The 25,485-nt window shown below is 44.2% G+C and overlaps 1 protein-coding gene across 1 annotated transcript in view; it reads left to right on the top strand.

The window, feature by feature from the left end:
- The window catches only part of zgc:110789 (Xan_ur_permease domain-containing protein), a 39,041-nt gene that overhangs the window by 1,295 nt on the left and 12,261 nt on the right, over nt 1-25,485 (top strand). The window contains exons 2-5 of the mRNA XM_036977920.1: nt 9,347-9,578; nt 9,762-9,921; nt 20,232-20,366; nt 20,743-20,900. Coding sequence (XP_036833815.1) covers nt 9,874-9,921; nt 20,232-20,366; nt 20,743-20,900 — 341 coding nt within the window. The 5' untranslated portion in view covers nt 9,347-9,578; nt 9,762-9,873. The remainder of the gene's footprint in view (nt 1-9,346; nt 9,579-9,761; nt 9,922-20,231; nt 20,367-20,742; nt 20,901-25,485) is intronic.

Raw genomic sequence — 25,485 nt, 5'->3', positions numbered from 1 at the left:
AACCGAACACTGAATTCAAAAGAACAAGATAAATAAATTAAAACCGAAACAGTTCTGTATGGTAAAACACAGAAAACAACTACACACAACCCATAGTGGGAAAACAGGCTGCCTAAGTATGGTTCTCAATCAGAGACAATGATCGACAGCTGCCTCTGATTGGGAACCATACCAGGCCAAACACAGAAATACAAAACCTAGCATACACAACATAGAATGCCCACCCCAACTCACGCCCTGACCAAACTAAAACAGAGACATAAAAAAGGAACTATGGTCAGGACGTGACAGTGGCACCTGACCACACGACTGAACAGTAGTCCAGGTGCAACAAAACTAGGGCATGTAGGACCTGCTTTGTTGATAGTGTTGCTAAAAAGGCAGAGCAGCGCTTTATTATGGACAGACTTCTCCCCATCTTAGCTACTGTTAAATCAACATGTTCTGACCATGACAGTTTACAATCCAGGGTTAATCCAAGCAGTTTGAGTAAAGTCTGGTTTTACTCAAAGCCAGTGGAATGTCATTAGTAAACATTGAAAAAAGTAAGAGGTCTATACAGCTGACCTGGGGAATTCCTGATTCTACCTGTATTATGTTGGAGAGGGTTCCATTAAATAACACCCTCTGTGTTCTGTTATGCAACTCTTTATCCACAATATAGCAAAGTAAAGCCATAACACATATGTTTTTCCATCAGCAGACTATGATCGATAATGTCAAAAGCAGCACTTAAGTCTAACAAAACAGCTCCCACAATCTTTTATCATCAATTTCTCTCAGCCAATGATCAGTCATTTGTGTAAGCGCTGTGCTTGTTGAATGTCCTTTCCTATAAGTGTGCTGAAAGTCTGTTGTCAATTTGTATCTGCATTGTATCTGGTCAAACACACTTTTTTTCTTAAAGTTTACTAAGGGTTGGTAACAGGCTGATTGGTCGGCTATTTGAGCCAGTAAAGGGGGCTTTACTATTCTTGGGTAGCATAATTACTTTTGCTTCCCTCCAGGCCCGAGGGCACACACTTTCTAGTAGGCTTAGATCGAAGATATGGCAAATAGGAGTTGCAATATCGTCCGTTATTATCCTCAGTAATTTGGCAACCAATTTGCCAGACCCCGGTGGCTTGTCATTGCTGATAGACAATAATCATTTTTTCACTTTTTCCACACTCACTTTACGGAATTCGGAATTGCAATGCTTGTCTTTCATAATTTGATCAGTTATACTTGGATGTGTAGTGTCAGCGTTTGTTGCTGGCATGTCATTCCTAAGTTTGTGTCACGCCCTGACCTTAGTCATCTCTGTTTTCTTTATTATTTTGGTTAGGTCAGGGTGTGACTAGGGTGGGTATGCTAGTTTTTGTATTGTTTAGGGGTTTAGTATGTCTAGGGGTTGTGTAGGTCTAGGTTGTATGTATGTCTATGGTGGCCTGATATGGTTCCCAATCAGAGGCAGCTGTTTATTGTTGTCTCTGATTGGGTATCATATTTAGGTAGCCATTTTCCCTTTTGTGTTCGTGGGTTCTTGTTCTATGTTTAGTTGCCTGTCTGCACTACTCATATTAGCATCATGGTTCATTTTGTTGTTTTGTTGTTTGTTTGTTATTTTGTTTGTTTGTTATTTTGTTCAGTGTTCATTCTAAAATAAAGAAGAATGTACGCATACCACGCTGCACCTTGGTTTCCTCCTTACGACGGAGGCGACAGTTTGATAATCTTGCCAATCAAAACATTATTAAAGTAATTGGCAATATCAGTGGGTTTTGTGACGAATGAGCCATCTGACTCAATGAATGATGGAGCTGAGTTTGCCTTGTTGCCCAAATGTTCATTTAAGGTGCTCCAAAGCTTTCTACATTCATTCTATATTTAAGTTGTCTTTGTTTCATAGTTTCTTCTTTTTATTTATTTCTCAATTTGCAGTACGTTTGCCAATCGGTTGTCAAGCCAGACTTATTTGCCATTCATTTTGTCTCATCCCACTCAACCATACCATTTTTAAATTCCTCATCAATCCATGGGATTTAACAGTTTTACAGTCATTTTCTTAATGGATACATGCTCATTAGCAACTGCAAGGAATTGCATAAATGTGTGAAGTGCAGGAATCACAACAAATGGCCCAGCCTTTGGAACTTTGGTTTTCCTGGATGTGGCTACTATATTGTGATGACTACATCCGATGGATTTGGAGACTGTTTTAAAGCAAATGTCTGCAGCGTTAGTAAAGATGAGATCAATAAATGTTGATGATTTCATTCCTGTGCTGTTTTTAACTACCCTGGTAGGTTGACTGATAACCTGAACCAGGTTTCAGGCACTAGTTAAAGTTTTAAGCTTTTTCTTGAGTGGGGAGCTTGATGAAAGCCAGTCAAATCATCCAGAAAATATACCTCTGTTGATATCAAATACATTATGAAGCATTTTACACATCTTATCCAGATACTGACTGTTAGCACTTGGTGGTCTATAGCAGCTTCCAACAAGAATGGGCCTTATGTGAGGCAGATTAACCTGAAGCCATAATACTTCAGCAGTATTTAATGTGATATCCTCTCTAAGCTTTATAGGAATGTGGTTCTGAATGTAAACAGAAACACCTTTTTGTATTTTCTGTAGATGATATAACCATGTATTGCTACCACTGTATCATCAAAGGTATTATCTAAGTAAGTTTCAGAGATTTTCAGAATAGGAATCTGTTACTTTCAAATTGATTTCATTAACCTTGTTTCTTAAGATGCATATGTTAACTTGGTCTATTTTTTCACACTTTTCTGGGATGCTTGATTGTTTTCATTGCTTTACTGGGAAGCTTAGAAGAAGTAGACATGCTCATGTTATTTAATATAGTGCAGTGTGAGCTGCACACTGTGGACTTCCTACTAGGGCACACCACCTCTGTGCTAACAGTAGAACCCTAGCTCATATGCACATGATAACTGCATACAATAGCTGTAGGATCAGCAGAGACATTCAGGGCAGTTAGCGGGACATCAATTAGGTTACTTACATTGTGTCTTCCAACGCACCTGGGATAATATACATTTGTTGAAGCATTATGACAACTTAGCGACACAATGGTAGGGATTCACTGAGCTGGGTTTGGGTCATTGATGAGTCATTGTCTCAAAGCAGCCTTATAATGCTATGAAGGGATCCAGGAACCCAAATTATTTGGGTGGATACCATACTCCTTATAAAACAAGCTTTGTTTCCAGAAGGTATCAAAATTGTCAATAAATGTTACATCCACAGAGCTGCAATAGTCACGTAGCCAGTTATGGAGGGCTAAAAGTTTGCTGAAACGTTCAATGCCACGATTTAGGGAGGGCACAGGGCCATATATTATGGGGTGTTTGTTGGTGACAAGTAGAGACCAACTCAAATCTTTAAAATCCATCTTCAGCTGTTCTGAGCTGTCCTTCATAATGTCATTGAATCCCACATGAACTATGATAGACTCAATTTCTTGATGCAGGTTTAAAATGTTTGGGAGCAGCTTATTGATGTCCTATACTCATGCTCCTGTATAGCACAACGGTTTTGCTCGACGGACTGAGACATTTCTCACCATTGAACTACCCAATACAACTGCCAGAGAAATTTGTGGAACCTTTCACAGGCCCATGAGAAGCATGATAGCATACACTTGCAGCTCCCGGCAATAGGTCCAGACCTCCCACGGTAGGCAGATCCAGAGAGAGGAAAAGGTGCTGGACTCGACAACGAATCCGCTGCTGGAGTCAGCGTGGTTGGAGTCAGCACAGCAGTCACAGACACAGGCAGTCCCAGCGATGAAGGCGTAGATAGATCAAGCACCAGGGCAGCAAAACTATTCCTCATGTTAATCTGCTTCGTACCTCTCACCAAAATCCAAGCGGGCTTCCCTTGACACTTTTTGGGTGCGTCAGGACCATTCACAGTTGAGCTCCCTCAGTTTAGCTCAATACTGATTGGCTAACTTTTTATATTTTTTTTTTCAAGGGAGGCCAGATTACATTTAATACAGTTATCCTTTGCTACAGTTGAAGTGTTAACAAATTAGATGCACTGAAATGAAAGCAACTTCCGAAAATGAACACTCTGATTATAGTGCTATGATGTCTACTCTTGCAAACAATGTAAAGTATGTATAGATAGGTGTAATCTAGAGCCAAGCGTGTTGATTTTTAATCTGAGAGTATCTTGCTATTGACACATGTTGAATTATGCAACAGAACGTGACAACATCAGTTAATGAGGCAGTCTCGCCCCACACACACACATTCTCTCTCACTTTCTCTCCGTCTTCTGTATGCTCTCTCTTCTTTGCTCCCTTGTTGAGACTATTCACTCATAACCCAGAGAACCCAACATCCTAGCTGAGTCCAGACTGGAGCATGGTGCCAGAGAAGTAAAGTGATGGTCTCAAGAACTACGCATTTGATGTGAGTATGAAAACATTCATTCCACTGCTGGTGTCACGACATCCGCAGAAGTCGGTCCCTCTCCTTGTTCGGGCGGCGTTCGGCGGTCGACGTCACCGGTCTTCTAGCCATCGCCGATCCACCTTTCATTTTCCATTTGTTTTGTCTTGTTTCGCCACACACCTGGTATTCATTCCCTCATTACATGTCGTGTATTTAACCCTCTGTTCCCCCCATGTCTATGTGTGTAATTGTTTATTGTTGAGGTTGGCACGCTTCCGGCTGGCTTATTTTATTACCCATGCTTTGGGTCAGCCTGTACTTTGTACTTGTGTTGTACTTTGTGCTGCCTCACTGGTTCATTGGGTATTTGTTTTGTGACGCAGTTGCGTTCTGTGCAAATGATTGCCTAATGTTACATTTGCTAAACCCTTGGTTAACATAGAGATTCTGGGAACATCAGAAGGTGGGGGGAAATTAACTATATTCTGGTAATCCAACCAATTGAACATATGCGGTGGTACTTAATGAATATGATGTCAGTTCGGTAGTCATCTGAGACATTCTCATCAATGATAAGATGACATAAACTCTACAGTGGAAAGCCTACACATCAGAGTTATCGGATTCACATGGAATTGTTGTTTAATTTAAAAGTTTGAATATTAAATTATTCGGGATGGGATGAAATGGGATTTTAGCTTCTAAAATGTGAGATTTGGGTTTTCATAAGATAGAGCTCTGCTCAATCAGTGGCCCTGTGAAGGGACATGGGCTATAAAACTTTTCAAACACGCCCTCCTCTCCCTTCCTATATAAGCCCTTGACGACAATATAACCTCCTGTTCCGAGGAGGTGAGGACGACGGTCCGATGTCAGAATGGTTCAGATAATAACTACAGAACGAAGCCAACATCAGCGTGAGCTTTGGTTGCGAATGGTATGAACTTTGAACTCTTATTCACTACAGAAGTGATACCTCCTAGCCGTTGAGTTAGCAACAGCCGCTGCAAACGAGGGTTAGGAAGGAACAGACAGAGTATCCTGTCTACCACACAACGACGTTACTACAACGTATTCAATTTACCAGCAGAGACATTCTTCAAGGGACAAAGGACTCGGTTGGGCAACACGGCCTTCCATCTACCACCAACCTACCGAAGCGCAGCTCAGAGTAAATATTTATTGCATTTTCCTTTTCCAAATGGGTGGTAGCACAGCTTCTCCCTTTGTTCCTCAGTCTTCCCGCTCTTTCACTCAAACCCAGCCTCTTTTCTTTTGTGTAACCAGCTGTCATATCTGTTCCACCCGCTAGGGACGTTTTCCTTTATGATGTAATTTGTAATCAAGTTATGATTTAATTATGTGTATGTGTAATTCTGTGTGATTAGTTAGGTATTTAGTAAATAAATAATTAAACCCAATTTTGTATTGCTGATTCAACTTGTGAGCCAGGGTTCGTGCAGATAACCAATAAGTTACACATTTCAGATGAGACTGAATTAAGATGACGATTAATATTGACTGCTATTGATGTAAAATATTACTAGGTCTTTAAGAGTTTATTCGGAAGATAACAGCTCTATAAATATTATTTAGTGGTGCCCGACTCTCTAGTTAATTACATTTACATGATTAGCTCAATCAGGTAATATTAATTACGGAGAAATTATTTTATAGAATAGCATGTCATGTCACTTAATCCGGCATAGCCAAAGACATGACAACCGCCTCGGTGCCGCCATGGACAGCGTCGTCCAGACGATGGACCACTGGGAGAGACAGAGAGTCCCTCCAGCGCCCTCGCCAGCACCACCGGGGTCTCCACTACTCACCCCCTCCACACCCAGTTCCAGTGGGATTCGTCTCGCACTTCCCAGGGAATACGATGGGACGGCTGCACGCTGCCAGGGTTTCCTGTTACAGCTGGACCTTTACCTGGCAACCGTCCATCTGGCTCCTTCGGGCCGTGAGAAGGTTTCTACCCTCGTCTCATGCCTCTCGGGGAAAGCCCTGGAGTGTGCCAACGCCATGTGGGGACCATTTCGAATGACTGGTGAACGTCTCTGTCATCTGAGGCAGAGGACGAGAAGCGCCCAGGAGTTCGCCATGGACTTTCGGACCCTGGCCGTCGGTGCGGATTGGAATGACAGGGCCCTGATCGACCACTATCGCTGCAGTTTGCGTAAGTATGTCCGTCGGGAGTTGGCCTGCAGGGACACCACCCTCACCTTCGACCAGCTGGTGGACCTTTCCATTTGGCTGGATAACCTGCTGGCCACCCGCGGACGTCCAGACAGGAGTCTGGCGGTTCCATCCCCCAGCACCACCGCTCCGATGCCCATGGAGCTGGGAGGTGCTGCGCTCAGGGAGACCGGAGGATTTACTGTCTCGTGCACCGTCTGTGGCCACAGAGGTCACACTGCCAGTCGGTGTCGGGTTGGTTCCTCTGGGGGTCTTGGCAGCAGGCAGGGCACTCTGGCATCATCCCAGGTGAGAAGGAACCATTCTCACCCAGAGCCCTCTGTTGCACACATGTATTTGTTTGTTACTTTTCCTGAGTTTTCCCCGCATTCCCAACAATTCAGGCGTGGCTGGGAATTTTATAGACAGATAATTCGCCCATAGTTTATGGATCCCCATCGTTCCAGTGGCTATGCTCTTTCCAGTTCACGCCTTAAACAGTTGACCATTAGGGTCAGGATTGATTAGGGAGGCCACCGCTCCTCTGGGCATGGTGACGCAGGGGGGTCACACAGAGAGAATCAGTCTCTCCATCATTGACTCTCCTGTGTTTCCCATGGTGCTAGGCCTACCCTGGTTAGCTTGTCATGACCCCACTGTTTCATGGCAATGGAGTGCTCTCACGGGGTGGTCGTGAGAGTGCTCAGGGAGGTGCTTAGGGGTTTCTGTTGGTGTTACTACGGTGGAAAGTCCAGACCAGGTCTCCACCATTCCCCCCGAATATGCCAATTTGGTTCTCGCCTTCTCCAAAAATAAGGCGACTCAATTACCACCCCGTCGACGGGGGGGATTGTGCGATAATCTTCTGGTAGAAGCCGCACTTCCCAGGAGTCACGTGTATCCCCTGTCACAGGCGGAGACGGTGGCTATGGAAACATATGTCTCCGATTCCCTGCGTCAGAGGTGCATTCGGTCCTCCAGTACTAGCCTCCCTACACTGGCTTCCTGTCAAGGCAAGGGCTGATTTCAAGGTTTTACTGCTAACCTACAAAGCATTACATGGGCTTGCTCCTACCTATCTCTCTGATTTGGTCCTGCCGTACATACCTACATGTACGCTACGGTCACAAGACGCAGGCCTCCTAATTGTCCCTAGAATTTCTAAGCAAACAGCTGGAGGCAGGGCTTTCTCCTATAGAGCTCCATTTTTATTGAATGGTCTGCCTACCCATGTGAGAGACGCAAACTCGGTCTCAACCTTTAAGTCTTTACTGAAGACTCATCTCTTCAGTGGGTCATATGATTGAGTGTCGTCTGGTCCAGGAGTGTGAAGGTGAACGGAAAGGCTCTGGAGCAACGAACCGCCCTTGCTGTCTCTGCCTGGCCGGTTCCCCTCTTTCCACTGGGATTCTCTGCCTCTAACCCTATACCAGGGGCTGAGTCACTGGCTTACTGGTGCTCTTTCATGACGTCCCTAGGAGTGGTGCATCACTTGAGTGGGTTGAGTCACTGATGTGATCTTCCTGTCTGGGTTGCCCCCCCCCCCCCCCCCCTTGGGTTGTGCTGTGACAGAGATCTTTGTGGGCTATACTCGGCCTTGTCTCAGGATGGTAAGTTGGTGGTTGAAGATATCCATCTAGTGGTGTGGGGGATGTGCTTTGGCAAAGTGGGTGGGGTTATATCCTTCCTGTTTGGCCCTGTCCGGGGGTGTCATTGGATGGGGCCACAGTGTCTTTTGGCCTTTCTAGGGAGTTTTTCCTAGCCACCGTGCTTCTACACCTGCATTGCTTGCTGTTTGGGGGTTTAGGCTGGGTTTCTGTACAGCACTTTGAGATATCAGCTGATGTTCGAAGGGCTATATAAATACATTTGATTTTGATTTTTTTTTTGTGTGAATTACTTAGTAATAAATAAATTATTTAAGACATTTGATGTATGGATGACTGGGTGACATAGTGAAGACTGGGTTCGTGCAGATGACCAACAATTTACGACGTTTGGAATGAGACCAACGTGAGGTACAGTAAATAATTCATTAATTCGAAGACTAATTGATCAGATAAAATATCTGAAAAGTTATTTTAGGAAATGATAACTTTGTAATATTTTTCATTGGTGCCCCGACTTCCTAGTTAATTAGTTATGTGATTAATCAGTTGATCGCGCACTAACTAATTACAGAGAATCTTTGATAAAAACTATCAGTCTTCAGTTAATGATAGTAAAGAAACGACAACAGTGTTGGGTGGGATGGGTAATGTATTGATGCTTGAGTGTCTTTTTGAGTCTTATTTTTGTATTTTTAGGTTTATATAGTTTTAAATATTATGATTACTTATTTGTGCTGTTCCAAATTGTCTGAATAAAAATGACAGTTAGTGCAGAATGGTGGATTTAGACAGATCAAGAGGTATGCTTAGATACACAGAAAAATATACATAATTTGGACATTATGGCATTCCAGGAAAAAGCTCAATTATGCTGCTTTCAATATACTTTGTATCCCTCATTTACTCAAGTGCACTTACCTGTACATAACATTCTAAATTAAATTAAACACATCTCAGGGTCTAGGAACACTGCACCAACACTTGAAGAGCTTTGTGCTATCCTACAAAAGCTATAGTTTAGTTTCCTGTCAAGTCAAACAGCAGTCATTAGCCATCTTCCATTACTGCACTGCTTTAGTCAACTCAACTGAGAGAGAAGTCACACTGTTCAGTGTTCCCTCACTGCATCTGCTCTCTCCATAGCTCAGGAGAGAGGCCCGCTCCAAGGCGTCTGCATGGTCCTAAGCCACCCGCTGAACTTCGAGAACAAACACACTCTCTTTTCTCTCCAATCTGAGCAAGATTGACAGCGCTCTGAATAAATGAGGATGGGGGAGGGGCTATTAAGGGTGGCCAGTCATATAATCAAGTGATTATCACTGAAGTGAAAGGAGAGAGCCAACAGAGACACTACTAGAGGCAAACACACGGTCAGGTGAGTGGAGAAGTTTATTTACAAAGGGGACATTTCTTAACACTTGGATGGAAATGTAATGCATTGAGCAGGCATACCTATCTTTTGTAGATAAATTGGGGCCGTTCTACAATACATTATACTGTACAAATGGGTACTACAGTAGAGTGTTATGGTCTCTTATTGTGTTATTGTTTCCAATAGTTAACCATTGTGAGAGACAGAGAAAGAGAGGTCGAGGTAGTACACTTCTTGTTGAGACGTTTCACTCATAACTCACAGGACCCAGTATCCTAGCTGAGTCCAGACTGGAGCCATGTCTCCAGAGAAGGAAAGCAATGGTCTCGAAAACGACACATTTGCTGTGAGTATGTACACATTTATTCCACTTCTGGAGGATTATGTTGACATTTTCTGCTGTGGCTATGAGTAGAGGTTATGTTGTTATTGGACCTATGGACACACACACTGTATAGGCAGGACATGTTACATGTACTGGCTTTAAGCCTGGAACTTTTAGAGATGTTTATCTACACAAATATTACATTTTGGGCTACATAGGTTTGCAAGTGCAACCTATTACATGTATAGGCAGGATTGGGTAGGTTACTTTCTAAATGGAATCTGTAACAGTTACTAGTTACCTGTCCAAAATTGTAATCAGTCATTTAACTTTTGGATTACCCAAACTCGGTAACGTAATCTGATTACATTCAGTTACTTTTAGATTACTTTCCCCTCTAGAGGCATTAGAAGAAGACAAAAATGTATGTTACCAACTGAACAACATCTATTGCAGGATAAATCAATGTTAAAGTTTACATAGCTGGTCATATATGGATGTTACATTTTACTTTATGGGTTGGTTATGTAGGCTTCCCATCACATTCAACTACATATAATAATACAATTAAATTATATCTTTACATTAAAAACCAAAGTCTATCAGAATTCCAGTCATTCCAATAAATGTTATACCCCTTGATCTCCAAGAATAGGACTTGGAAATATGGAAGTATAGATTAGCCAAATTGTTTAACCTGAGCATGACCCCAAAACTAAGGACTTATTATCCAGCCCTACACTGTTATTTACTATTTTATTGTCATGATTCCGCTTATTTTACTGATTCCACTTATTGATTTGAGTTGTAGAAAAAATGCTGTCCTCATGGAATGGCATGCTTTGAGAGCTGATGAAAAGTGCATGTGCATCTATTTACATGTGAAAAATGAATGACATATGCTGCATTTGTTTACCTTTTTGTTGGTGACACTTTGATATATTGATAACATGCAGCTGTATAAAGGGCAAACCCACAGATGAAACAATAACAAAATGCTTGCCCCGTCTCTGTTTTGGTAGAAAGCTGACGGGTAGGCCTGGAGAAATGTAACTACTCTCAGATTAATAGACAGAGCTATGGATGCAAGGACTGACCATCCATGATATCAACATTATTGTTTTAGCTATGCTATGAAGCTATACAGTGTTTGTTACATTTACAATGTTTGCAAACATTGGAGAAAAACAAGCTTATATTTTGGGTTCTCATGGAGTGTGGCAGTTGAACTAAGCTCATGAGGCATTTATAGGTTATATTCTTCAAGAATCAATGGATATATACAGTATATATGACTTATATATAAGTCCAAAAATGGATGTAGCAACTACAGATGGTCCCTTTAAGTCTATAGAAAGTGTGCGAGTTTGAACATGTGTCCATTAGGCCTACAGTATGGATTACATGTTTTTATCAGTATGAATTAGATTGAGCAATAAAAGCCTCACTTTTATTCCGTAGGCTGGGATCTGCACTGTGCAGCTGTTGCAAGAGCGCATTTTTCGCTGGCTGTCCACTGGTTTCAAAAACAATGATTGATAGGCTCCTTAAACTTCTAGAATTCAATAATTATTGGGTTAAAATACACATTTAGATTTGTGAACAGCCATCCACAACAACCACAATCCGTAGGGCAAAAATAGCTAAATGAGAGAGCAGCATTGTGATTCACATCAATGCGCTATGTAGATAACAATAATAAATGACATACGTATTGCCGTAGACTACACCACTGCTGTCATCCTTACCTCCAAGCGTTTATTCAAGTTGGATAATCTTTGGAAGCCGACAGCAGTCGCACCATTGGACTGTAGTCTACAAAAGCCTATCTATGCTCTTTTCCTGCGATCCATCAAACCCATTTGGTGTGTCATCATAGTGTTCTCTGACTTCTGGTCAGACTCGCTCAGGTTGAACAAACTTAAACTTGCGCCTTTTTTCAATGCTGATTTGAATGTAATTGGGGGGAAAAAGTGTCAAAGATTGTTTTTTGCAAACCTCCTTTCTCAATTTAAAAGTCATCTTCTACTTTTTCAAAAGTATCTGTAATCTGAGTACAATATTTTGGCTGGTAACATAACAGAATACAGTTAACGTTTTTTTTGTAATCCCTTACATGTAATGGATTAGATGTGATCCATTACTCCCTGACCCTGTGTATAGGTTTTGACATAGATGAATGTGTAAACTCAAACAAAGAAACAAATTCCCTGTGATTTTCAGCCTTGGTAATATATTGATCTCTTCCTCTTACCAAACCACATAGCATAACACAGGTGGTGCTCTCCAGATTGCGTAGGCCTACCGTTGTAAAAACGGTCTAGAATAGTCATCATTTCCCAGAAGTCAGAGTGAATTCATAAGAACTGAGTGACTTGAGCACCTTTGAATGGGGCTTGTTTAAGTGCATGCTATTTCAACCCAACAGTCACATGTATATTTTGAAATGAAAGAATTTGTACTCTAGGATGGGTCTGGTGAAGCAGAATGAAGGTGCTCATTCTTAGTAGGCTGAGAAGTGTTGTTTACTTATGGTACAGCCTTGATGATCACCTGAGCCTCAACATTCCAGTCCCTCATGCGTAACGAACATACTGTACGGCTCTCTGGTGCAAATCATTGACTGTGAAAAGTGTTGTGTTATTAGAAGTCATGTTTTATTGGCCAATTATTTGCTAATACCTTAAAATAAACGGTTACTGCTAACGCATGCCAACAGGCTACATGCATCTCTGAGGCAATCTATTCAGCTAACACTGATAGGCCAGCGTTGGTGCACAACTGTTACGGATACAGGTATTGTGTGTGTGTGTGTGTTTGTGTGTGTGTGTGTATTTCTTTTCTCTCCTTCTCCCCTCCTCACAGGTGGCAATCATCATTCCCCAATCAGTCATCGATCAGTCGCTAATCAGAAGACACATCTCCCTCCTCCTGTTTCCATTACCCAATCACATCTCATTTCCCTTGGTTTGAAAACCCATTCAGTTGTTTCCTCTGGAGCTCAATATCTCTGTCAATATCTCTGTCAATATCTCTGTCATACAATCTCTCGGTAGTTCTCTTGTTTGTTTTAGCACCTCCAGGTCACTTTGTCCCCACCTGTGAGTATTGTTTGTGTTATGGTGTTTGATGGTAGGAAAAGGGGGAACCAAGACAAGTTGCCCATGGGCATACACTACCCGTAGGACTACTTTGTCTAAGAACACTAGGTAGAACTGGGCGGACCACCCACTGTATTTTTGGTCAGTTCGTTAGCTGTACAGTAGTAGGCTAGTCTAGCTTAGGGGTGTTTTTGGATATGTTTCTTTCCTTGGGTCCAGCTCAGCCCCTTTTCCTGCCCCCCTTTACAGTGTGTTTTCAAATAAACCCTGAGTTTTTGACGGTAATTAAGTTGTCTGTGGTTTTTCGTTCGCACTTTTACTTTGTCACTATTTAAAATTTGCATGAGTTATGTAACGGGTCTTGTTACCATCCCCCCATAAACTGCCGGGCCAAAAAGGGATTCGTAACTACAACTACTTTACGTGACATGGGATTCCAGAATGTCTTAATGTTGACTGTAAACAAACACACTTTCAGTAAATCATTCAAAACCCCTTTGGGTTGTATGCTATATTATGGGTTATATTATGCCTGTGTTATGGGTAATATTATGCATGTGTAATGGGTAATATTATGCCTGTGTAATGGGTAATATTATGCCTGTTGTAACGTTCTGAGTGTAGTGGGTGAGAAGTCAGGCGCAGGAAGCAGAGAGTTCAGGGGAGTGCTATTTTAATGCACCACAACGGCGAACATAAGCCAACCCCACGAAAACACAGGGCGTAATACAAAACAAACGCCCCAAACAGGGGGACTTAAACTGTCCAGAAAAGACCCACGAAATGGGAAAGCACGTAACTCACAGACGTGCGCACAAGTTTACACAACACAGAAGGTCACAATAATTAATAATTAATAATTAATCCAGGAACCAGGCGGGCCGGCTGACTAAATAAAGCCTCACTAATTATACATAATTCAAAACAGGTGCACTCAATGAACACATAAGGGAGGGGGAGGAAATAATCAGTGGCAGCTAGTAGGCCGGCGACGACGACCGCCGAGCGCCACCCGAACGGGGAGGGGAGCCACCTTCGGTCGGAGTCGTGACAGTACCCCCCCCTTGACGCGCGGCTCCCGCAGCGCGCCGACACCGGCCTCGAGGTCGACCCGGAGGACGAGGCGCAGGGCGCTCCGGATGGAGGCGATGGAAATCCCTCAACATTGATGGATCCAAAATGTCCCCCACCGGTACCCAGCACCTCTCCTCCGGACTGTACCCCTCCCAGTCCACGAGGTACTGCAGGCCCCTCACCCGGCGTCTCGAGTCCAGAATGGCCCGTATCGTATACGCCGGGGACCCCTCGATGTCCAGAGGGGGAGGAGGGACCTCCGGCACCTCACCGTCCTGTAGGGGACCAGCTACCACCGGCCTGAGGAGAGACACATGAAACGAGGGGTTAATACGATAATAGGAAGGGAGTTGTAATCGATAACACACCTCGTTTATTCTCCTCAGGACTTTGAAAGGCCCTACACACTGCGGCCCAAGCTTCCGGCAGGGCAAGCGGAGGGGCAGGTTTCGGGTCGAAAGCCAGACCCTGTCCCCCGGTACAAACACGGGGGCCTCACTGCGGTGGCGGTCAGCACTCCTTTTCTGCCGTCCACTAGCTTGTTGAAGGGATTCCCGGACGGCCCTCCAGGTCTCTTTGGAGCGCTGCACCCATTCCTCCACCGCAGGAGCCTCGGTCTGGCTCGGATGCCACGGTGCCAGGACCGGCTGGTACCCCAACACACACTGAAAAGGGGACACATTAGTAGAGGAGTGGCGTAGTGAGTTCTGGGCCATTTCGGCCCAGGGGATGTACCTCGCCCAGTCCCTTGGCCGGTCCTGGCAGTACGACCGCAGAAACCTACCCACCTCCTGGTTTACTCTCTCCACCTGCCCATTACTTTCGGGGTGATAACCGGAGGTCAGGCTGACCGAGACCCCCAGACGCTCCATGAACGCCCTCCATACTCGGGACGTGAACTGGGGGCCCCGATCAGAAACGATGTCCTCCGGCACCCCGTAGTGCCGGAAGACGTGGGTGAATAATGCCTCCGCAGTCTGTAGGGCTGTAGGGATACCGGGCAACGGGAGGAGACGGCAGGACTTAGAGAACCGATCCACAATCACCAGAACCGTGGTGTTCCCGTGAGACGGGGGAAGATCGGTCAGGAAGTCTACGGATAGATGTGACCATGGCCGTTGTGGAACGGGGAGGGGTTGTAACTTCCCTCTAGGAAGGTGCCTGTGAGCCTTACTCTGGGCGCATACTGAACAGGAGGAGACATAAACCTTAACGTCCCTAGCCAAGGTAGGCCACCAATACCTCCCCCGAAGGCTCCCTATTGTCCTCCTCACCCCAGGGTGACCCGAGGAGGGTAGGACGTGAGCCCACCGAATCAGTTGGTCCCGAACACCAAGCGGCACGTACTTCTGCCCCGCCGGACACTGAGGAGGCGCGGGTTCAGCCCGTAACGCCCGCTCGATGTCCGAGTCCACCTCCCATACCACTGGTGCTATCAGCTTTGAGGCGGGAAGGATGGGAGTAGGTTCGGTGGACCTATCCTCTGTGTCGTAAAGGCGGGACAGTGCATCCGCTTTCACGTTCTGGGAGCCCGGTCTATACGATAAAGTGAACCGGAATCGGGTAAAAAATATGGCCCACCTTGCCTGACGCGGGTTCAGTCTCCTAGCTGCCCGAATATACTCCAGATTTTGGTGGTCGGTCCAGATGAGAAAGGGGTGCTTAGCCCCCTCAAGCCAGTGTCTCCACACCTTCAGAGCCCTGACCACCGCTAACAACTCCCGGTCACCCACATCATAGTTACGCTCCGCTGGGCTGAGCTTCCTCGAGAAGAAAGCGCAGGGGCGGAGTTTTGGTGGCGTGCCCGAGCGCTGTGATAGCACGGCACCCACCCCAGCCTCGGACGCATCCACCTCCACTATGAATGCTAGAGAGGGGTCCGGATGGGCCAACACGGGTGCATCCGTGAACAGCGCCTTCAACTTGTTGAAAGCTCCGTCCGCCTCTGCTGACCACCGCAACCGCACCGGACCCCCCTTCAGCAGTGAGGTAATTGGAGCCGCTACCTGGCCAAAACCCCGGATAAACCTCCGATAGTAGTTGGCAAAACCCAAAAACCGCTGCACCTCTTTTACCGGGGTCGGAGTCGGCCAATTACGCACGGCCTTACTGCGGTCACCCTCCATCTCCACCCCCGAGGTGGAAATGCGATAACCCAGAAAGGAGACGGCTCGTTTGGAGAACACACACTTCTCAGCCTTGACGTATAGGTCATGCTGCAGCAGTCTACCAAGCACCCTGCGTACCAGAGACACATGCGCGGCGTGAGTGGCTGAGTAGATCAGAATATCATCGATATAAACAACTACTCCCTGCCTGTGCAGGTCCCTGAGAATATCGTCTACAAAGGATTGAAAAACGGCTGGAGCATTCTTTAACCCATACGGCATGACGCAGTACTCATAATGGCCCGATGTGGTACTAAATGCGGTTTTCCACTCGTCTCCCTTCCGAATACGCACCAGGCTATACGCGCTCCTGAGATCCAATTTTGTGAAGAACTGCGCTCCCTGAAATGATTCCACTGCCGTAGCAATGAGAGGTAGTGGGTAGCTGAATCCCACCGTGATGGCATTTAGACCTCTATAATCAATACACGGACGCAAACCTCCCTCCCTTTTCCTCACAAAAAAGAAACTCGAGGAGACGGGTGAGATGGAGGACCGAATGTACCCCTGTCCCAGAGACTCCGTGATATATGTCTCCATAGCCAACGTCTCCTCCTGGGATAATGGGTACACGTGACTCTTGGGAAGCGCAGCGTCTACCTGGAGATCTATCGCACAATCCCTTCCCGGTCGATGTGGTGGTAATTTAGTCGCCTTCTTTTTACTGAAAGCGATTGCCAAATCGGCATACTCGGGGGGAATGCACACCGTGGGACCCTGGTCTGGACTCTCCACCGACGTGGCACCGATGGAAACTCCCAGACACCTTCCAGAACACTCCTCTGACCACCCCTGGAGAACCCCCTGTCTCCACGAAATTTTAGGATTGTGCCGGGCCAGCCAGGGAATCCCTAGCACCACTGGAAACGCAGGCGCATCAATAATGTAGAGACTGATACGCTCCCTATGATTCCCCTGCGTTACCATGTCCAGTGGAACCGTGGTCTCCCTGACCACCCCTGACCCTAATGGCCGGCTATCTAGGGAGTGCACGGGAAAGGGAGAATCTATCGGCACAAGCGGAACACCTAATTTAGTAGCGAGTCCGCGATCCATAAAGTTCCCAGCTGCGCCTGAATCGACTAGCGCCCTATGCTGGGAAGAGGGGAAAAATTTAAGGAAAAAAATCAAGACAAACATGTGACCAACAGGGGGTTCTGGGTGAGTTTGGTGCTGACTCACCTGGGGTGATCGAGAAATGTTCCGCCTGCCATCTCGACTCCCAGACGGACCCCCCCAGCACCGATCGGCCGTGTGTCCTCTCCGACCACAGCTGGTGCAGAGGGAGCCTCCTCCTCCGAGTCCCTCCCAACTCCATCGGAATGGGAGTGGCGGTGCTGGGTGGTGGAACACACAGGACCCTCTCCGAACGCCCGCGGGCAGCCAGCAGATTGTCCAGTCGGATGGACATGTCAATTAGCTCATCCAGGGAAAGAGCGGTGTCCCGACACGCTAGCTCCCTGCGGACGTCCTCCCGGAGACTACACCGGTAGTGGTCGATAAGAGCCCTGTCGTTCCACCCAGATCCTGCTGCCAAGGTCCGGAACTCCAACGCGTAATCCTGGGCGCTCCTCTTCTCCTGCCGGAGATGGAATAGTCGCTCTCCCGCTGCTCGGCCATCTGGAGGGTGGTCAAACACTGCGCGGAAGCGGCGGGAAAACTCTGGGTAGTGCTCCTTCGCTGAGTCTGGGCCATTCCAGACTGCGTTCGCCCACTCCAGAGCACGACCCGTGAGACAGGAGATGAGGACACTCACCCTCTCCGCTCCCGAGGGAGTGGGTCTGACGGTGGCTAGGTACAGTTCCAGCTGGAGTAAGAACCCCTGGCACCCCGCCGCCGCTCCATCATAGACCCTCGGGAGCGTAAGACGGAGGGTGCTGGAGTCGGGAGATGGGGGGTCCTGAGGGGGGGGAGCCGAAGGTGGAGAGAGGAGACCACTTCTCTCCCATCGGTCCATTCTCTCCATCACTTGATCCATAGCCGTTCCGATCCGATGGAGAACGGTGGTATGATGTAGAACCCTTTCCTCCATCGATGGGAGGGGATTGGCTGTTGCTCCTGCTGACTCCATTCCTCAGGGTGCGGGATTCTGTAACATTCTGAGTGTAGTGGGTGAGAAGTCAGGCGCAGGAAGCAGAGAGTTCAGGGGAGTGCTATTTTAATGCACCACAACGGCGAACATAAGCCAACCCCACGAAAACACAGGGCGTAATACAAAACAAACGCCCCAAACAGGGGGACTTAAACTGTCCAGAAAAGACCCACGAAATGGGAAAGCACGTAACTCACAGACGTGCGCACAAGTTTACACAACACAGAAGGTCACAATAATTAATCCCGCACAAGGAACCAGGCGGGCCGGCTGACTAAATAAAGCCTCACTAATTATACATAATTCAAAACAGGTGCACTCAATGAACACATAAGGGAGGGGGAGGAAATAATCAGTGGCAGCTAGTAGGCCGGCGACGACGACCGCCGAGCGCCACCCGAACGGGGAGGGGAGCCACCTTCGGTCGGAGTCGTGACACCTGTGTTATGGGTAATATTATGCCTGTGTTATGGGTAATATTATGCATGTGTTATGGGTGATATTATGCCTGTGTAATGGGTAATATTATGCCTGTGTTATGAGTTATATTATGCCTGTGTAATGGGTAATGTTATGCCTGTGTTATGGGTAATATTATGCCTGTGTTATGAGTTATATTATGCCTGTGTAATGGGTAATGTTATGCCTGTGTTATGGGTAATATTATGCCTGTGTTATGGGTGATATTATGCCTGTGTAAAGGGTAATATTTTGCATGTGTTATGAGTTATATTATGCCTTTGTAATGGGTAATATTATGCCTATGTTATTGGTGATATTATGCCTGTGTTATGGGTGATATTATGCCTGTGTTATGGTTAAGGTTGCAAACGGAGGGAATATTACTGTAAACTTCCAGCATTTTGGTAACTTTCAAGGATTGTATTTAATTTATCACAAGACATCTAGTGGCCATTTTGGGTACTTCAGATTATCACGTGTCTGTAATTATCTCTAGTCCTCTGTGTGACCTTGTCACATGTAAAATATATCAAATAAGATGATACAAAATGTAATAATAGAATGACAAAGCTGGAAAACATTATCCAAAATATAAACCATCAACTTAGTGAATACCATTGGTGTTTAATATGAGGGTTTCAGCATGATATTCTTTTTTTTTTTTTTTTTTTTACACACTTTTATTTATTTTACGAAGTCAATATGTCTTTGTTGTAAATGTTTTGCTGCCAAACTTGTGGCAAGTGAAACAAATCAAGAGTTTGCCATTGCCATTGTTTATTTTCATTAATTAGGCTATTTTCTCTTGAATTTAAGCATGAATAACCAAAATTACCATAGATTACCTGCTAATTGACCTTTCGCTATGCCCCACCTCAGAATTGTGGGCAACCAATTGCAGTGCTCCAATGGATAGCGACTGTTGTTGAGTCTGACACCTCGCACAAGCTCATGTTTAAATCACATGAAAGCCAGGCCGGGGCAAAAACAGTTTTCTTCAAAAAAATAAATATTGAAATGCCAAAAATAATTTAAGTGCACCAGGAATAATTGCTACTGTGATTTCTGAAATGTAGAGCCTGTTGAGGGAGTATTTTTTTTACATTTTTGAATTATAATTAACCAGGGGGGGCGGGGCTGAGCGATGGGTGAAATACCAGAATTACTAAAGATTTCGTTAACTTTGCTTAATTACTGATAACTTTGTAACCCTAGTTATGAGTGATATTACGCTTTTGTTCTAGGTTATTCCTGTAGTATGGGTAATGTTATGCCTGTGAGTCAGCCCATTTGGGATTAAACAGAAGAAAATGCACGGAAACAGGGAGGTACTACCTGGATTAGCCAATAAGAGACGCACATTTTCCTATTCCGTTGCAGAATGAAATGTTTTCCATTGTCCTAATGAATGAGACCTTGCTATCGGTCCTGTAGATTCATGGACATTTCTGTGAGCTGGAGAATGATGGAGAGGGCTCCAAACTCTCTGAGGAGGATGACAAGAACAAGCTGGCCTACTGTGTCACAGACGTCCCAGCCTGGTACCTATGCATTATCCTGGGCATCCAGGTAAATCCAATCCCTACTCCGTTTTATTGGAGGCCACAGGGTTCCCTTCTCACTGGTTGAGGTTGGAGAGGTTGGGCCTCCTTGGGATTCCATTGATTTGATCAGCCAATGTAATCAATTGGATGAACAGTCAAACTAACCTAGTTTTTGAGGATGAATTTGGCTGCAAATGAAAAATAAAATCACAAAGTCACATGAGGGCCTCAAGAATGAGATCTTAAGAGATTCAACTGTGTGAGTTTTGTTGAGGCTGATGGCAAGTACTGTTCCTGTACCTGTGATTTTATCTGCTCATCTTGGCCTCAGTATCAGTGGATGTAACCGTCATGAGTGCATCTCTTCTTCCTCTCTTACCTCCATGTCCCCCTCTCCTCAGCATTTACTGACAGCGTTTGGGGGGATAATTGCCATCCCTCTGATCCTGTCTCAGGGTCTGTGTCTGCAGCACGATGGCCTGACCCAGGGTCACCTCATCAGCACCATCTTCTTTGTGTCAGGCGTGTGCACCCTGCTGCAGGTCACCTTCGGAATCAGGTGAGTGAAACTGTGGTTGGTTGGATATGGCTTTGGACAAATTATTCAACAGCAACCGAGTGTCTGTGAACATAAATGGAGCCAAAAGCAGGGAGAAGAAGGTACAAGGGAGTCTATTGTTTATTTGGTCAATAAAGATTGACCTTGATAAGATATCCTGGGCAATATCAAGTTGGAGTCATCCAACCATGACACTGTATAAGGGAATATACTAGTCATGAATTGCCAGACATCAAAAGGGTGAGGCGTCATGTGGGAATCAAAACAAAGTACAATAAAATCCATGGCAATTTCCTGGAATTTTACTTAAGGCAAAACACAATATCTGATTTGGTTGTCATGCTTTCCAGGAGATCCAGCAGTAGACTATCGTTTATTGTAAAGATTGATTTTGCTGAAGCATCTGATTAGCTAGGTTGTACAGTATGAGCTCTCACGTTTCTTTCTAAGCCTCTGTTGATATTCAGAGCCAGTTTTTCAGGTCAGTGTGCTGCATTAGCCTCACACCATAGCATATTCTCGACTGGGCACTGGGTCTTTGTGAAATTAAAGCCATCGAGCTGAATCTCTAACTGAAGAACTGGTATTGGAGCTCAGCTCCCCCACTCATACAATTCCAGGTCATTGAGCCTGAATTGGCATGGGGTCAATAGAAGAGATTTGCTTGGTCATATGCAGGAGGAGTGGTGAAGTATACAGTGCCTTCAGAAAGTATTCACACCCCTATACCTTTTCCTTATTTTGTTGTTACAGCCTGAATTTTAAATAGATTACATTTAGATTTTGTGCCATTGATCTACAAACAATACCCCATAATGTCAAAGTGGAATTCTGTTTTTGAACAATTCTATAAAAAATGAAAAGCTGAATAAATATTCAACCTCTTTGTTATGGCAAGCCTAAACAACTTTGGGAGTAAAGATTTGCTCGACTAGTCAGATAATACCGTAAATTGCATGGATTAACTCTGTGTGCAATAATGGTGTTTAACATGATTTTTGAATGACTACCCCCATCTATGTGCCTTGCAAAGAAGGTCACCTTTTGGTAGATGAGTAAAAATGTAATACAAAAGCAGACTTTGAATATCCCTTTGAGCATGGTGAAGTTACTAATTGCAATTTGGATGCTGTATCGATACACCTAGTCACTACAAAGATACAGCCGTCCTTCCTAACTCAGTTAATGGAGAGGACGAAAAAACGCTCAGGGATTTCAGCAGGAGGCCAATGGTGATTTTAAAACAATTACAGAGTTAACTGGCTGTGATAGGAGAACTGAGAATGGCTCAACCACATTGTAGTTACTCCACAATACTAACCTACATGTCGACGTGAAAAGAAGGAAACTGGTATAGAATAAAACTGCAACAACAAAAAAAGTAATACTGCAAAAAATGTGGCAAAGCATTATGTTTGGGCAGATCCAACACAACACATCACTGAGTACCACTCTTTATAATAAGAAGAGTATATTTTCAAGCAAGGTTGTGGTTGCATCATGTTATGAGTTTGCTTGTCATCGGCAAGGGCTAGGGAGCTTTTTGGGGATAAAAAGAAAAGGAATATACTGTAGCTAAGCACATGCAAAGTCCTATTGGAAAACCTGGTTCAGTCTGCTTCCAACAGACACTGGGAGACAAATCCACCTTTCAGCAAGATAATAACCTAAAATGCATGACCAAATACACACTGGAGTTACTTACCAAGATGACATTTAATGTTCCTGAGTGGCCTAGTTACAGTTTTGACTTAAATCGGCTTGAAAATTTCTGGCAAGACATGAAAATGACTGTCTAATAATCATCAACAACCAACTTGACAGAGCTTGAATAATTTTAAGAATAATGGGCAAATATTGTACAATCCAGATTTGCTGAACTCTTACAGATTTACCCAGAAAGACTCACAGATGTAATTGCTGCCAAAGGTGATTCTAATGTATGTATTGACTCAGGGGTTTAATACTAATGAAATCAAAATATATTAGTGTTTCCATTAAACAAAGATGATAGAATGTTTGTTCCACTTTGACATTGGAGTATTTTGTGTAGATCGTTGAATTGTTTTCTTTACAATTAAATCCATGTTAGTCCCACTTTGTATCACAACAACATTTTGAAAAAGTCAAGGGGTGTGACTACTTTCTGAAGGCACTGTAGTCGTCAAGCTTAATGTAGGTTAGGTTAACTGTGTTGTTTTTATGTCATTTATGTAATCTATATCCAGACCATGATGAGCTGATATAATCTGATAATACACTTTCAAGAATATACTGAATGGGCGGTTCTTAATTTCTGGTGGCATTTTAGAGAGCATGTACTTAATGTTCTATATTTGTAATTTAAATGTACATCCTCCCATTCTAAATCAACTAATAAGGCAGCTTAATGACTTGAAATAATTGTGACCATTATCAACACTGTGCCACCAGTAGGAGTAGTAACGACGGTAACACCAATGACGCATTTGAGGTATTTGAGGCTTTTCTTAAACTGAGGCCTAATGTGATTTCATGAATACATTTAGCTCCCAATGCAATTTCCTTTAATTTAAATTGAGTAACACCAATGACACTTTAAATTTAGACAGCCCATATCATCAATGGAATCCTGAAATGTATGACATACTAAAGGTGTGATTAGCTCATCATTTTCTTTAATATAGATCCCTCCCGCAATAACCGCTTGCCACTTCAGGGAATGCTCAAGGTCCTGGTAAATCCTTGTAATGAGTGATTTTCTTTCTTTTTAATTATTTCTTTTTTTTTTACCCCCTTTTCTCCCCAATTTCGTGGTATCCAATTGTTAGTAGCTACTATCTTGTCTCATCACTACAACTCCCGTACGGGCTCGGGAGAGACGAAGGTTGAAAGTCATGCGTTCTCCGATACACAACCTAACCAAGCCGCACTGCTTCTTAACACAGCGCTCATCCAACCCGGAAGCCAGCAGCACCAATGTGTTGGAGGAAACACCGTGCACCTGGCGACCCTGGTTAGCGTGCACTGCGCCCGGCCCGCCACAGGAGTCGCTGGTGCGCGATGAGACAAGGATATCCCTACCGGCCAAACCCTCCCTAACCCGGATGACGCTAGGCCAATTGTGCGTCTCCCCACGGGTCTCCCGGTCCCGGACGGCTGTGACAGAGCCTGGGTGCAAACCCAGAATCTCTGGTGGCACAGCTAGCGCTGCAATGCAGTGCCCTAGACCACTGCGCCGTAATGAATGATTTTCAAAGTCTTAACACCAATTACATAAAACTAAGGGACACATATTATATTTGTCAAACAAATATGTATTGTAGTAGCCTTCTTTGTTTTATTGATCTATGCAATATACTAAATACGTTTTTTACTTTCTACCATTCAAAATAATAGAGATGTCTAAATCCCCAAAATGTCACTACAATTCTACTGGGTCAGTACTGGGACAAGCCAATTTGCTTGCCCTAACTACTTTAAACAATGCATAAAAATGATATTTTGCACTATAAAGGACTTGCATTATGTTTTATCATTGATAAATTGTTCAATATAAACAAAAACGTTTGTTACTATTTGTAATTAGTGGTTTTCCACATTTTTGTGATACAAAGTGGAATTAACATGGATTCAATTATAAACACAACAATTCAACGATCTACACAAAGTACTCTAATGTCAAAGTGGAACAAACATTCTATCATCTTTTTAGGGGTTCACAGCAAAGCTGACATGGTCAAATAACTCAAGCAAAGATGATTGATTTAGTCTGAGCAAAACTAAGGGATTGATTGAGTTATTGATAAATAAGCAAATCTGATTTTACATGTCCATTTAAACCCTTTGTAACTCCACTCCACAAAGACTTACAGATGTAGGATTTGATCACTTCATTTGATCACTCTTAATTTGATCACTCTATTTTCCTGTTGTAGCAAACTGGTTTAAATTAAGATCCTACATCTGTATGTAATGCTCAAAATCATCTGCAATTATTTTCTCCTCCTAAACCATACATCAGATACACTCCATAACATAAGTTGCTGCTTGAAATATGCCCGCACTGTAACTTTAGCATGCTAATGCTAAAAATACTTACAAATAATTCTCATGAAGCACAAATCAGATTGACTCCAGATTTGGAAAATTAGAAACCGGAAATCCTGTCGGTTGAGCAGTCAGCACATTACAGCTGTGAGATATTATTGAAGTATTTTGGAACTGAGATTTAAATCATTTACACATAGATTGACAAAACAAAGTCCCAGAATTCAAAGATGATCGCAATATACCAGTACACTAATGTTGAAAATATTTAACAAATCTTAACATATTTCGTCAAATTTAGATTATATCAGATCTGCGCTTGCCGATATCTGCATAGCAGATGTTTTGGCAGTGTCGGAGGTAGAACTGTGTTAAAACGATGGAATGTGAAATGTAGGCTAGCCTTATTTACACCTCGATTAGGCTAATATGGGGTCGGCAGGGTAGCCTAGTGTTGGACTAGTAACCGAAAGGTTGCAAGTTCAAATCCCCGAGCTGACAAGGTACAAATCTGTTGTTCTGCCCCTGAACAGGCAGTTAACCCACTGTTCCTAGG

The sequence above is a fragment of the Oncorhynchus mykiss genome, chromosome 1, assembly GCF_013265735.2.
Source record: "Oncorhynchus mykiss isolate Arlee chromosome 1, USDA_OmykA_1.1, whole genome shotgun sequence".
Taxonomy (NCBI): Eukaryota; Metazoa; Chordata; class Actinopteri; order Salmoniformes; family Salmonidae; genus Oncorhynchus; species Oncorhynchus mykiss.
This window is presented reverse-complemented; position numbering and strand designations above follow the sequence as displayed.